Raw genomic sequence first — 14,281 nt, 5'->3', positions numbered from 1 at the left:
ACTCAATGGGACCAGCCCGTGGGGAGACCTCGCCGTGTGGCCTGCAAGACGCACCTCCTCCCTCTGAGCCGGTCTTCTGTGGCGGAGGGTGCTGCACCGGCAGGCCAGGGCCCCTCCCAGCGGCCAACCCACTGACCCTTCATCCCCACACTCTTAGGCCTGGGACCCTCGGGAAGACCCTTCCACCTGGAGATTCAGGAAAGCGGGGACTTACAAAGGCCGTGGCTTCCCGGACGACGGTGTGGCCTCTGGGAGCCCAGAGCAGGAAGGTGAGGAGGAGCTGCCTGATGAGCTGGGTGCACGCAGGCGATCTGGGGTCCCCCGGGCTGCTCTCCCCCAAAGCCTGCAGATCCCTGGCCGAGAGGCGGGCGCTTCCCGACAGCTCACGGAGGCGGCGGAGCACGGCCTCAGCCTGCACCTGCAGGGCAAGGGCAGGGTCGGGTCAGAGCAGCAGCACCCACAGGCTTCTAGAGCGCACTGGGTGCTCTGCAGCAGGCCCCAGGAAGGAGCCACCGGTGTCCAAAGGAGGCAGGCAGAACCCTGCGGCCAGGGCCACACACACAGGAAAGGCTGGGCCTCAGCTTGCTCACCAAGCAGCCATACACCACCCGGGTCCACCTTCTGTTGTAGGAAAGGAAATGGGAAAAAGTCCTCAGCAGAATGCAGCAAGGGGCTCCGCACAGTGGGGATAGGGACCGCCAGGGCGCCAAGAGCCCAATGCGGGTACTGCCACCACTGCCTTGGTGACACATGCACACACCCATCCGCACTGTCATACAGTCACACTCACATAGCCACACACACACACAGCCACACACAGACATCCAGTCACACACTCCCAGTTACACACACACAGCCACACACACTGTCAGTCACACCCAGCCACACACTCACACACACAGCCATACATACTCCCACAGTTACACACACACACACACAGCCACACACAGTCATCCAGTCACACACACACACTTACATACAGTCATCCAGTCACTCACACAATTACACACTCACACACAGCCACACAGTCATACAGTCACACACACACACACTTATATACAGCCATCCAGTCACACAGTTACACACACACAGCCACACACACTGTTATTCACATACATAGACTCATACACAGTCACACAATAGTCACACACACATACACACTCATACTCAAACACACATACACAAAACTACGTACACACATACATACGCGCACACACACTAATATACTAAAATACTCATATACAGTTGCACAATCACACACACACACACACACACACACACTCTCTCATGGCACAACTGTCTTGTCCAGGACACTGGGACAGGCTGTCTGTATGCCTTTAAGGCTCGGGCAGAGGTCAGAGTCTGTGCAAGCCACATAATGATGGTAACTGTTCTAAGTCTGGGGGTTGTTTTTGCATAAGAAATGCTCATTTCATGCTGAGACTCTGCTTGCTAGAGAAGGCACATCAGGCTGTGACTTGGAAACAATGCAAGGACTCAGAGTCGTGATGGGAAATGCCATGTACACTCCCAACAGCCAGGCCCCAGGCTTCTGAAAGAGCGCTGGGCCTGTCCCCTGCATTCCCACGGCCAGTTCTAGGGCAGGGCCAGTTCTAGGGCAGGGCGCGGGCGGCTCTCCCTGGAAGCCAGGCCTGGATGCCGCTGGCCACAGGCTGCAGCACACTGTGGTGCTGAGTCAGCGCCACCAACCACAAGCCAGGCCGTGGGAAAGGCCCCGCAGGCCTCTCCCCACAGGACACACTGACCCACACGCACCCACCCTGGGCGGTGGCACGCCCTGCCCCTGACTGCCTGCCACCCCCTGGGGCCGCGGGCTCAGGAGGCCGGCTCACACCTACTCTGCTCTCTTTGGGCTGCCTCTGACTTTCTGCCGGCGCCCATTGTGCCCGCGGCCCCTTCTGCCCAGACTGACTGGCCCTTCAATGCGTTCGTGTCCAGAAGCTTCTATACAACCTGCTAATACTTCAAATGCTGTCTAAGTTTTTCAGGAGAAAGATACAAGTTTTATTTTCCTCTTAAAATATTATTTCTTAGTCTATGTTATAAAAACTTATATGCTATGGAAAATTTGAAAAGAAAAAAGGAAAATAAATAAATAAAATCACCTATAACTCTCCCATCCAGAGAGTCACTGTTCCTGAGTAGGTTTATGTCGCCTGTGCATGGGGACACACCACCCACTGGACATAGGGCCCTGGGAGCCAGCCGTTCACGGTGCCCACAGAACATGCTGTCTGAGTGCACCGTTTCTCCTGCTAAGAGGCCACCCGCGGTTAGGACACATTAGGATTCGTTCAGATGGCAGCCATCCTACTGAAAGCCTAGCCTTCCCGGTGTTTGTGATTACAGACGATGCTGTGAAGGACATTCCTGTACACGGAGCTGTATGTAACCATTCCCTTAGGGTGACTCCTCGGGTGGAGCAGCAGGGCCACTGGGAGGAGCCTGGCCCGAGCCTTGGGCATCTGGACGCCCCATGCATGGGGTATTGTCATGATCTGCTTCCATCAGCAGAGGAGATGAACACCGAATGGCAGAGAAGGTGGCCTGCCAGGGAGGGGCAGGCCCTCAGGCAGGCACCATGCCCCACTCTGCGCTCCACGCCTTGGGGACAGCCGCAGAGCACAGGTGCTGCCAGGCTTGACCTGGCCACGCAACTTAGGCCTTGCTTCTCCAGGCACCTGGTGGACCACTAGGGGCTCAAAGCTCGCAAAGCCCAGGTGCGAGAGGTCTGTGTTTTTGGGTCACCCAGAAAAACTCCCTCCCCTTCCAGGGTGTCACACACGCCAGCCTCGGGCCAGGCTCCCGGGAGGCAGGGGCCGGCACTGCCAACGGAGGCCCTGGTGTCAGCAGGATGGAGCAGCCAGGACGCAGTGGGCACCGCCTATTCTCAAGGAGTCAATCTGCTTTTATGCCAGAGGACTAACAATACCCACGTATGCCCAGGGCTGGGCTGTGGCACAGGGTAGAGTGCCCGCCTAGCACGTGTGAGGCACTGGGTTCCATCCTCAGCTCCACATAAAATAAACAAAAAAATAAAGGCATGCTGTCCATCTATACGTACAATTTTTTTTAAAAGGAATATGTACAAGTTTTATTTAAAGAAACATCAAAACCTCCCAAACCAAGTTAACTAGTGGAAACACGTGCCAATGTAGAACTTTCTAGAAATTAAATCTTACTGGAAAACTTCTGTCTCTGTCCTTGAAAAGTGAATCTCTCTTTGTCAGTATCTATGGTCCCTAAGGAATTTAACCACACATACCTACCAACTTAGTTCACAAAGAGCCAAATATGAAATGCATACTAAAGGGCTTTAGAAATCATGAGTGCTTCATACGTCTTAATTACTACTATAAAAAATAAGATGATGAGAAACATAAACTAGGATTTCCCTTAATTGGCTTAATGTGATCTTCAAAAGGGAAGAAATAGAAGGTTTTCTTTTTAATCAGATAGCTATCCTCAAATACATATGTAGATTATGGTGATTTCTTTAAAATGCAAGTCTTTAAATGGATACAACGTACAGACGGCTGTACTGGTCTGTTTCTTTCAAACAGCAGAATATACAGGGCAAACGAGCACTGTTCCATACATAATTAAGCCCCTTCCCTTTAATTATTAAAATCAGCAAAATGCACTGGCAGCTGGCGGTCTGCAAGCCCGCAGACACACGTTGGCAGGGAGGTGCCAACCTTCCACAGACCTGGCTTCCTGCGATCACTGTGTTTCAGAGAGCAGCGACTGTGTCCACTACTGCTGCCAGTCCTGGACTTAGCTGCTCTGTCATTCAGGAAATGACCACGGTCCTTCGGAAGCAAAGTGGTTCCTATCATGTGAATGCTTTAGAAAGAGGTCTAAACAAAGCCGCAACGTGACAATTCGCTGACTGACTCCAGAGAGCAGTACTGGCCAGGCCGCCATGGCAGAGAGGACTGGCTGCAGACCAGCCTCCCTGTAGCACCCCAGCACGCCCAGCCACACTCACCTGTCCCCCAGGGGAACATCATCACAAGCCCAGAGCTCGGGTGACGGGACTCAGGGAAAGGCAAGCCCTCTCTGCAGCCCAGCCTGAGCAGAGTGGCCTGCACCTACCATGATCCGTGCTCTCTGCTGGGCCCCCTCCTGAGGGCCGTGGTAGAAGGCCAGGAACCACAGCAAGGCTGCAGGCGGGTCCATGTCCGACCTCAGTAACTGCTCGGCGGCCACGTCAGCCCATCCTCCAAAGTGGGCGAGCAGAAACCAGGTCCGCAGGGGCCCTCCACGGGATCTGCAACAGAGCCAGGAAGCCTGGTTTTGCTTTTTCTTTCTCTTTGGCTGAGGATTCAACCCAGGGTGTTCCACACTTTTTATTTTTTATCTTGAGACAGGATCTCACTTAAGTTTCCCTTTTTGGCCTGGATCCTGTGATCCTCCTGCCTCAGCCTCCTGAGTTGTGGAGATTATAGGTGTGCACTTCTGTGCGTGGCAGCTTTAATGTTTGTATTGGGCTTAAACTGTACTTGTTCACTCTAGAATGACCTGCAAAGAACACAGCTACCCTCAAAACCTGTCAGAGTGCCACTCTGAACCCAGCAGAAAGCATCTAATGGGACACCTCTCAAAACCCCATGTGAGAGGCTGAGGCAGGAGGATAAAAGTCCAAGGCCAGCATGAGCAACTCAGTGAGGGCTTTAAGCTACTCAGGGAGACCCTGTCTCTAAATAAAATATAAAAAAGGGCTGGGGATGTGGCTCAGTGGTTAAGCACCCCTGGGTTCAGTCCTCAGCACCCAAACCAAAAACAAGCCCCATGTGCTCTGAGGACATTGGACATTGTGTTACCACCAGGTTCCTTAAATGAGCACAGCTGTGAGGAAGGAAAGTCTGGGCTGGTAACAGCAGATGCGACAGAGGATGAGACCCTGCAAAGCGCCTCCTGCCTGCGCCTGCCCTGCACAGCTGGGCTGCTGTGGAGGTGGGCCTCCCTGCCATAGGGGGGAGGCTTCTCTGCAGCCAGTTCACAGTGGACCTGGCCCGGGCAGGCCAGAGCAGGAGAGGAAGTGGGTCCTGGGGTCCAGAAGGAAGTCAGCCTTTGGGACACAGGGGCAGAGGTAGGACATGGGGAGAAACCCGTGCGGCTTCCTTTCCAGGGAGACCCAGGTTCTGATCAACGTTCCAGCAACGGGGAATGTCTGCAGAGCGGTGTGTTCTCTGCCTTCCTATCCTCAGGGGGTGTCGGTGCCAGGAGGCTGACGCTTCTTGCAAGCTTCCCCATCACACAGGGCCCGGGGTTGCTGAGGGTGAAGGCTGCTTTTCTCTAGACATCTTGGCAGGTGAGTGCCTGCCCTACAGACAATGGGGCGGGCGGGCCTGAGGTCAGGGGTGGTGGGGGCACTTCCCTCTGCACTGGCTACAGGAACAAGAGTACTCCAGGCTTCTCTGCAGCCAGTTCACAGTGGACCTGGCCCGGGTTCCTTCACGCCCAGGGGTTCCCCGAGCTCTAAGCACTGTCCTTGCCTCCCTAGCCACTGTGTCTGAGCCCTCGGGAGGAGGGGCCGCTCAGTCCTGGTCCCTGGAGGACAGCAGCCCATCCAGTCCCAGAGGCACTGGCTGGGTTGGGTTGTCACAGACCTGCGCTCCGTCTATCTGCCTGACCTGCCCTGCCCACCCGCGTGGCTTCCCCCCACCTCTCGCCAGGCAGGTGCCGGCCTGTGTGATGAGGGCCAGGGAAGGACCTGCAGCCCGCTCAAGGGGAAGGGCTGAGGGAAGGACCTGCCGGGAGGGGGCCTGGGGCAGTGCTGCTCACCCCTGGGGCTGGTTTTCCACGGCCTCTCTGAGCTGCTGGGAGATGAGCTGCAGTCGCTGGAGCCAGCATCCCTGGGGGAGACCTATGGGTGCAGAAAAGAAGTCAGAGGCAGACCCGGGAAGCGCCGAGCCCAGGAGGAGCGACCTGTGGGGAGCCTGGAGCAGTCTGAGGACAGGCCTCTCCTCTCCTGGTTCTTGGCACCAAGCCCTGCTTTTCCCAGCCGGGATCTTCTCAGCCTGGGGAGGAAACATCTGTCCAAGTTACGCGGGGACAAACGTGAAAGCGCCTGACGCAGTTACACGGAAGTGGGTGAAGGGTTCAGAAGCAGCCACCTTGTCACGTGGGCCACGCAGCCCGTGCCCCAGGGTCTTTCTTTTCCATCCCCCTGACCTCGGCTCCGTCACTATAACTCGTGGTTCCAATGCACACGGAGACTGGACCAAAGCCACCGATGAGGAATGGGAATGGACCGCTCACCTGACCTAGGGTCGTGAAGACTCTGGAATACGACCTTGGTTCACATTAAAGAAAAGAGGGAAAACCGTGTGGGCGTCGTGCGGACAAAGGTTTCCGCACACTCTCCTGGCCTCCTGTGGCTCTACGGTGTGCCAGCATGCGTGTGCTCACAGCTCCCATCAAGGTCGCGTGACGGGGGTGACAGAACAGTGAGGACAGCTATGGGAGTACTGAGGGCGTCTCCAGGGTGCCAGGGCACAGGGCACCGCCTCGACTCGCGGAGCTCCCCGACCTTCAGCTCACAGCTTCTGGGTGTTTTTCATTTTCATGGTTTTTTTTAGTGGTTTAGTTACTTATTTTACTTCCCTCTCTAATGGCTGCTGGCTAGGGCCCAGCAGTGACCCTCTTTTGTGCCCCGGGGACCTCACAGTGGACACGAGATACATTTCCCATCCCAACGCCGCTCTAGTGCTCAAGCGCACCAGTGCTGGGAAAGGACATGTCCCCGAGAGCAACAGAGCTTCTGGACTTCGGCTTGAAGTCACACGTCTATGTGGGGCAGATGTCTAGGACAGGGACTATGATCACCCAGAGATCCCACTGGGGCCACCCCCAGCATCTGAGGACAGCGCCAGATGGGTCACCTTGGGCCAGAGCCTTCATCTCCTAAAAAAGGAGGAGGAATTCTGGTTTTGTAAAATGCTCTGAAGCGGAACCTCCGCCTTCCTCCAGGGGTCCTCTTCCCTGTGGTGCTGAGGATGGGACGGCCAGGCGAGCCCTCCTGCACTGGACCACGACCCAGCCCCTCCACACAGGTCCCACTAGAGTCTGGGAGAAAGGAAGCCAAGGGACCGGTGGTGGCCCCAGCACTGCCACCCTCCCTGCACCCCAGTGTTTGCAGCGCTCCCTGAACATGAGCTCACATGTCCCATGGAGGCGGTGGCTGAGAAGGAAGGGCGGTGGCTGTGGTCTGATGTCAGCGTGGCACCAGTGCTCCAACCCTCCATCCACCCCCTTGGTGAGGTGAGATTCCCCTGGGTTTTCCCGGGCTCGCCCTCCACCTTCCCTGCTCCTCAGCAACAGGCCGCGGGGTGGAGAGAATGGAAAACACACGAGCTGTTTCATCTGACTCAGCCGCGCCTCAGCCTGCGCCTGGCACCGCGGGGCCTGGTACTGGACCAGACCCTCACAGAAGAGCCAGAGCCACTCTCCCTTCTCCTTTCCCCTTCTTTTGGTCCGTGATTATAACCAGGAAACGAAGCAGATTCTCATGTCAAAATCCTCAGAAGGTGAGGCCCGGGGAGCTTAAGGGATCTTGGACACAAGGCCATCTCCGTGGACAGATAAGGGATTGAGCGGGAAGGGTCACTGCTGGCCAAAGGTCTTCCCAGAAGTTACTCTGGTCTGGACTCACCTTCGGGAAGTTGCGACAGCACTGTGGCAAGAGACGCAGGGGCGTGAGGAAAGTAGGCCTTGAACGCAAACCTCAGCTGCAACGGGATCACATGTAAGAAGAGCACACTCGTCAGACTCAGGGTGTGAGGAAGACAGCCCTCCTGCGCTGCCCCCGAGACCCGCTGTACTGACATGGGCAGACAGTCTCTTAAACTCTGATAAAGGAAATATGCTTCCAATAACCTTATAAATATTATCCAGAGTAACAAACCTCTTAAACTCACCTTTTGGGACTTAAGAAAAATGAAGTTATGCTCTCCATGTCTTATCTGGCTCTTTACCCGACACAAACCCAATTACACATGTAGCTCTCCCATTTCAGCCGGGCTTGGTGGCTCATGCCTGTAATCCCAGCGGGTCAGGAGGCTGAGGCAGGAGGATTCAAGTTCAAAGCCAGCTTCAGCAATTTAGCAAGGCCCTAAAGCAACTCTGTGAGACCCTGTTTCTAAATAAATATAAAAAAGGGCTGGCGATGTGGCTCAATGGTTAAGCACCCCTGGTTTACCAAAAAAACTGCACAACCTTCCGTTGCAGTAAGATCAGCTGGTATTCCCACCTGGTGTTTAAACAATAACAATGGCGGTGCTCACAGGCTCTGCAGGCCAAAGGCTGGAGCACCCACCCCAAAGGCACAGCAGCTGTTTCCCACGGAGGCAGAACCCAGGCAGCCCAAGACGCACAGGCAGTGAGCCCGGCGCGGGGGTCTGGCAGACATGTGAGAGCATATCACCAGCACCCAACCAACACACCCCCGCTAGGTGCCCAGAACCCCACCCAGGAGGCTAATGTTTGGATTTCAACAAGGGATTAGCCTTGCTTGTTCTCGAGTTCCACATAAACAGAACCCCAGCACATCCACTCCTTCACTTCTGGCTGTTTGGGCCCAGCGTGTTTTTTTAAGGTCCACCCATGTAATTGCACATGAGTTGTTCATTCTTTGTTGGTTGCTCAGAATTAGTCACCACGGGGACATGCCACAGTCCACCCACACTGTTCTGCTGACAGTCATCAGGGTTGTTCCCAACTGGAGCCATTATGGACAAAGCTGCAGTTGACATTCGTGTCCCTGTCTTTGTGGACAGCTGTTCCCACTGTTGGGCAAGGACAGCAGGAGAGGGTCACTGGGCCAGCGGTGCCAGTTCACTCCCCCCCAGGGACGTGTGGATGTTCTAGATGCTGATTGATTCTGCCCTTTCTAGTGTCAGAAGACATCAGCTCGCGCATGCTTTTCCAGGTGGCCAATGACACCAAACAGTTTTCATATATTTACCACCAATTTATGTATCTTTAAGCCTTTGGTCCATTTTTAATCGGGCTGCCTCTAAGGAAGCTGAGAGAACGCCTCACATTGCTGGCCAGTCCTGCCGGAGAGGACGCCTCCTCCCCGCTGGACCTGCTGTTCACGCTCTTCAGTGCTCTCTGCCCAAAGGACAGGTGCTTCGATCCTGACGTAGTGTGACCAGGCCACTCTCCTCCTATGGTCACTGCTTCTGTTTTTTGTTCCTTCTAAGAAGTCTGGCTTACCCCACGAGTGGGCATCCAGCTATTCACACCAGCTTTCCCCCACTGAGCGGCCCTGTCACAAATCAACTAAGCACACAGGTGTGTGTGGGTCTGTCTGGGCTCTGTTGAAATCTGTCTGTCCTTTTGCCAGTAACTCGCAGTCTCGATGACTGTAGCTTTCAGTCTTGAAATTGGCCGGTGGATCTTCTGATTTTGTTTTGCAAAACTTCCCGACCCCTGCAGGTCCTTTGCACTCCCATGTGACTTGGGATTCAGCTTGTTCACTTCCATTTCACAAGCTGCTGAGGTGGACTGGGACTCGCTGAAGGCACCGGTCAGCCCAGGGAGAAGGGGCACCAACAGCTCTGATCTGCTCTCCCCTGGCGTCTGAGTCGGCTTTGGTTTCCTCAGCAGTGCTGTGCAGTGCTTGGTTGGGGGTCGTGCGTCTCTGTTTAATACATTCACAAGGATTTTATGTGTGACTATGAGTTTCTCTCTTTCTTCCTTTACTTTGGTTAGTTTTTGCTTTATGCATTTTGGAAGGGTTACTAGGCATTTATGGTTGGTATTTCTGCTGATGAACCGACTGCTCCATCCTCAGGAAATGTCCCTCCTTCTTGGTGGACCCCTGGTCTGGGCTCCATCTGTGCTGACGTGGCCTCCTCTTTGCATGACACATCTCTTTCCCTCCCTTTCCTTCGAATGACCCACCCTGGTCTTCATACTCAGGATGGGTAAGTGGAAAACAGCACACAGCTGGTCATCTGTTGTTGTTTTTTTTAAATTTAATCTGACATATCTGCCTTTGTATTAGAATACTTAGTTAATTCATTTACTTCTTGAAGTTTTTTAAAAATATTTATTTATTTTTTTAGTTGTAGTGGGACATAGTCCTTTATTCATTTATTTGTCTATTTTTATGTGGTGCCTAGGATGGCACCCAGGGCCTGGCACATGCTAGGTGAGAGCTCTACCGCTGAGCCACAACCCAGGCCTACTTTTTGAAGTTAATGTGCTTTTGGAATGTTTGGGTTTAGGTCCATCTTTGGTGCCATCTATTTTCTTCTTCTTCTGGTGGCTAACAGCTCTGTCTCTGCCCACCTCACGCTGGGGCCCAGTGAGTGGCCCCCAAGCCCCTAGACCCCGTGGCCTGGCGGGGACACTGTTCTGAATTAAAAGCAACTACAACTCCAGTCCAGAGGCACAGCGCCCAAGGCCAGAGGCCCGGGAACAGGGGAGGGGGCTATGGCTGAAGAGCACAACTGCTCTGGCAGGGTCCTCTGCCCCGACCTGGGATCCCAGGAGGCCACGGGCCAGCTCGCTGGAGGTCAGGTCCTAACTGGGAATATAAAGAGTGTGCAGGAGAACGAGGAATGATCCCTACGGCGACAACTCAGAACGGCTGTGAAAGCCGGTGCCCTCCGTGGAGCTCTGCTCCCAAATTCCAGGGTCAGCACCACGGAGATCCCCGTTTGCTGCAGTCTAGCTGACGGCCCCAAGGAAACGGAGGACGGGGAAAGTCAACCATAAATGCTATTGTTGCCTTAGAAAGTAGGGACATCTGCTAAGACCTGAGCGGCTTCTTCGGCTAGGGGAGTAGGGGGACCCCAGGGCCGAGCATCCCAGCTGTGCCCTACAGATCAACTGCAGACAGCACAGAGGGGACCTGCCGTCCTTCCTGGGGAGGCAGCCAGTGCCACTCTGAGCAGCAAAGAGCCACACACACATGCCAAATCTGTGCCATGAGACACAGGCCCCTCACAACGCCCACAGTGAGAGCTCTCTGGGGGAAAAGGCCCCGCTCCACACAGTTCTCTCCTGGGCAGTGACCTTGGTAGCTGTCACCTCTGCTGGGGGGCCCTCGGGTCCTCCAGCCAACGGATAGCACCTCCTGGTCACTGCCGTTCTTTGCACTGTCATTGGCGTCTTCGCCTGCCCCCTTTACCCCACCCCTGCCTCTGACAGGATGGACACCCGCATGAACAATGTCCAGGGCCGCTCTGTGAGAAGTGGTCCTTCCTACCTGGCCCTGCCCAGCTGGGCTGCAGGAGGACTCTCCCTGGCTGAGGGTTCATCCAGCCAGAGGGACAAAGTGTAAACCCGGCCTGGGGTCTTCCTTGAGGTCCACCTGCTGGTGCATCAGCTCTAACACAGCACCAGGTACCAGGCAGGAAAGTGTCCTGACTTATTTTCAGTTAAAACGGTTTCACCTTTGCTGGGGCATTTATTTGGACACTTTCTTCATGAGCAAAAGTCCATTTGAATTACTAAAAATAGCCAGGTGTGGTGGCCATGCCTGTAATTCCCACGACTCAGGAGGCTGAGGCACGAGGATCAAATTCAAGGCAATTTAGGGCAGACACCCCCCCCCCGCCCAGGGTAACTTAGTGAGACCCTGGGTCCAAGTAAAATAAAAATAAAAAGGGGTGGGGACGAAGCTCAGTGACAAAGGCCCCAGTACCATCACTGACCAAAAAACTGTCGCAAACAGCTCAGTGGCAGTAGGTGTTTAGCACGTACAGGGGCTGGGGTTTGGCCCCCCCCACCACAACCAACAAACGAACAAATAAGTTCCCTAAAGACCTTAAAAGAGAGTACTATAGGGACACTGCTACAACCATGTTCATAGCAGCACAGTTCACAATAGCTAGACTGTGGAACCAACCTAGATGCCCTTCAATAGATGAATGGATAAAAAAAAATGTGGCATGTATACACAATGAAGTACTACTCAGCACTAAAAAATAACAAGATCATGGCATTTGCAGGGAAATGGATGGCACTAGAGCAGATTATGCTAAGTGAAGCTAGCCAATCCCTAAAAAACAAATGCCAAATGTCATCTTTGATATAAGGAGAGCAGCTAAGAACAGAGCAGGGAGGAAGAGCATGAGAAGATTACCATTAAACAGGGACAAGAGGGGGGGGGGAAGGGAGAGAGAAGGGGAATTGCATGGAAACGGAAGGAGACCCTCATCGTTATACAAAATTACATATAAGAGGAAGTGAGGGGAAAGGGAAAAAAAACGAGAGAGAGAAATGAATTACAGTAGATGGGGTAGAGAGAGAAGATGGGAGGGGAGGGGAGGGGAGGGGGTATAGTAGAGGATAGGAAGGGCAGCAGAATACAACAGACACTAGTATGGCAGTATGTAAAATGTGGATGTGTAACCGATGTGATTCTGCAATATGTATACGGGGTAAAAATGGGAGTTCATAATCCACTTGAATCAAATGTATGAAAAATGATATGTCAAGAGCTTTGTAATGTTTTGAACAACTAATAATAAAAAATAAAAAAATAAAAGTGTTCTTTTCAGGTGAACAGCCTTTTCCTCTGGGGCGAAGGGAGTGACACACAGAGCGTAAGGAACCTGCTTGTTTTCCTTGTCCCGAGCTTCCAGGAAGCACCGTGTAAACACCTGAAGAGCAGCCAGGACTTCCGGGGCTCCATCCGTCTCCAGGAGTGCACACCTGCACAACGAGACAGGATCAACGCCTGAGTAACATGGCAAACCTGTGCCCCGACTGCGGTCAAGGCAAGCAGGGGCCGTCCTGGGCTGAGCCTCAGCAGCCGCCATCAGACTGCAGTCCCTGCTTGGAGGCAGGAGAGACCTGTCGCTCCCTTTCTAAGTACTTTCTTTACAAAGGCATGAACTCGTTCTTGGTTCGTGCATTATTAACACTGCATGGCGCTCGCGGAGACTGTGTGTTCCTGCAGACATCTGTGCACCACTGGCCCAACATGCGACATCAGCAGACATTTTGCTTTCATAAGCAGCAACAGAGCTGCCCCAAAGGGCCAAATGGCTCAGTCATGTCCCCCAGCAAAGCGGCTGGAAAAATCTCCGTATACCTGATTTGTTTCCATGCATTTCCATACAATTAGCTTTTTGCTTGTTTAAGCAAAACAAAAACAAAAACAAAAACAAAAACAAAAACAAAAAAAACAAACCAAGCCAAACCAAAACCCTGCAGCCTGGCTTGCTTTACGCTAAGACAGAACTTTGCCATCTTACTTCAGGGCCATTTAGCCGAGAGTTGGCATGTTTCAAGACGACTCAGTGGCAAGTTATTTGTTGTAAACTCCCTTTCCCCAGAATCACCCCTGTGTGTGAGGGCGTGGGAGGGTCTGCACCCTGCTGCCCAGCATCTGCCAGAGGCTGGAAACACTCTGGGTGACAAGTCCCTCAAAGGGGGCCTGGTCTCAGGATTCTGTGGCTAATCCCCCAGACTGTGAGCCATAACCCAGTATGCTGCAACCCTCACCCCTAGCCCTCTAAATCCAATGCCCCTCCCCAGAGGACTCACATTTTAAAATAAAAAGTCATGAGCTAGTTAGAAGATAACACGCATGGCTTGCTCTGCCTTTCAGAGGAGTTCTGTTAAGAACGGCTTGATTTGTGCCTCTCCACTGCTCCTGGCTGAAAGCCTTTTACAAAGCACAGCGGCCCTCGTGTGGTGAGGTAGGGAACTGCACCTCTTCATTCAAGCTGAGAAAGAGCCCACATGGACATTTCATGATCCTAACATCCAGTTTGATTCTGCTTTTAGAATTTAAAACGATCACAAAAAAGAAAGTTATCTTAATTCTTTGAAATAGGCTTTTAAATATACACTGACTTTTGATTTTACCTTTAATTACCAAAAAGCCTAGCCAGATATGGAGTCAGAAACTCACATTTCCCGTGGTATAGCCAGACAACTCAGATTTTTCATTCGTGCTTGGAAGCTGAGCATTTTTAGATCAACTGCTAGCAGAAACAGCATAATATTTACCTGAACATCTCATCGACAATTCTGAACACAGCCGGGTGGCAGGCTGCTTGAGGCTGTAAAACAAACAGATCAGGAGGTGAGACTACAGGTATTTCATCAATAATAAGATGCTATTATGGGGCAGATGGCTTGTCCAGGGCTGCTGGTATGGAGAAATGAGCATATTTCTTTGGGTTAGGAGGAAATAACAATTGGTGTGTGGTGGGTTGGGAGGCACAAGCAAATGTAGTGGTCCTCTTTGGGTAGGGACTACGGCAAGCTTCATCTTCTCCTTGTC

The 14,281-nt window shown here is 53.0% G+C and overlaps 1 protein-coding gene across 4 annotated transcripts in view; it reads right to left on the bottom strand.

Annotated features, from left to right (window-relative positions):
• Positions 1-14,281, bottom strand: part of Fancc (FA complementation group C) — a 167,725-nt gene that overhangs the window by 3,454 nt on the left and 149,990 nt on the right. For 3 of the 4 annotated variants that reach the window (XM_048800342.1, XM_048800341.1, XM_015503973.2), the window contains 6 exons: positions 14,005-14,057; positions 12,600-12,699; positions 7,682-7,757; positions 5,812-5,893; positions 4,120-4,294; positions 215-418 (listed from right to left, as the gene is read on the bottom strand). In XM_048800342.1, coding sequence (XP_048656299.1) covers positions 215-418; positions 4,120-4,294; positions 5,812-5,893; positions 7,682-7,757; positions 12,600-12,699; positions 14,005-14,057 — 690 coding nt within the window. The remainder of the gene's footprint in view (positions 1-214; positions 419-4,119; positions 4,295-5,811; positions 5,894-7,681; positions 7,758-12,599; positions 12,700-14,004; positions 14,058-14,281) is intronic. The other variant, XM_048800343.1, reaches the window with a different exon arrangement.

The sequence above is a fragment of the Marmota marmota genome, unplaced genomic scaffold, assembly GCF_001458135.2.
Source record: "Marmota marmota marmota unplaced genomic scaffold, marMar, whole genome shotgun sequence".
Classification (NCBI taxonomy): Eukaryota; Metazoa; Chordata; class Mammalia; order Rodentia; family Sciuridae; genus Marmota; species Marmota marmota.
Note: the sequence above shows the minus strand (reverse complement) of the source record. Positions and strands in the feature narration are given on the sequence as shown.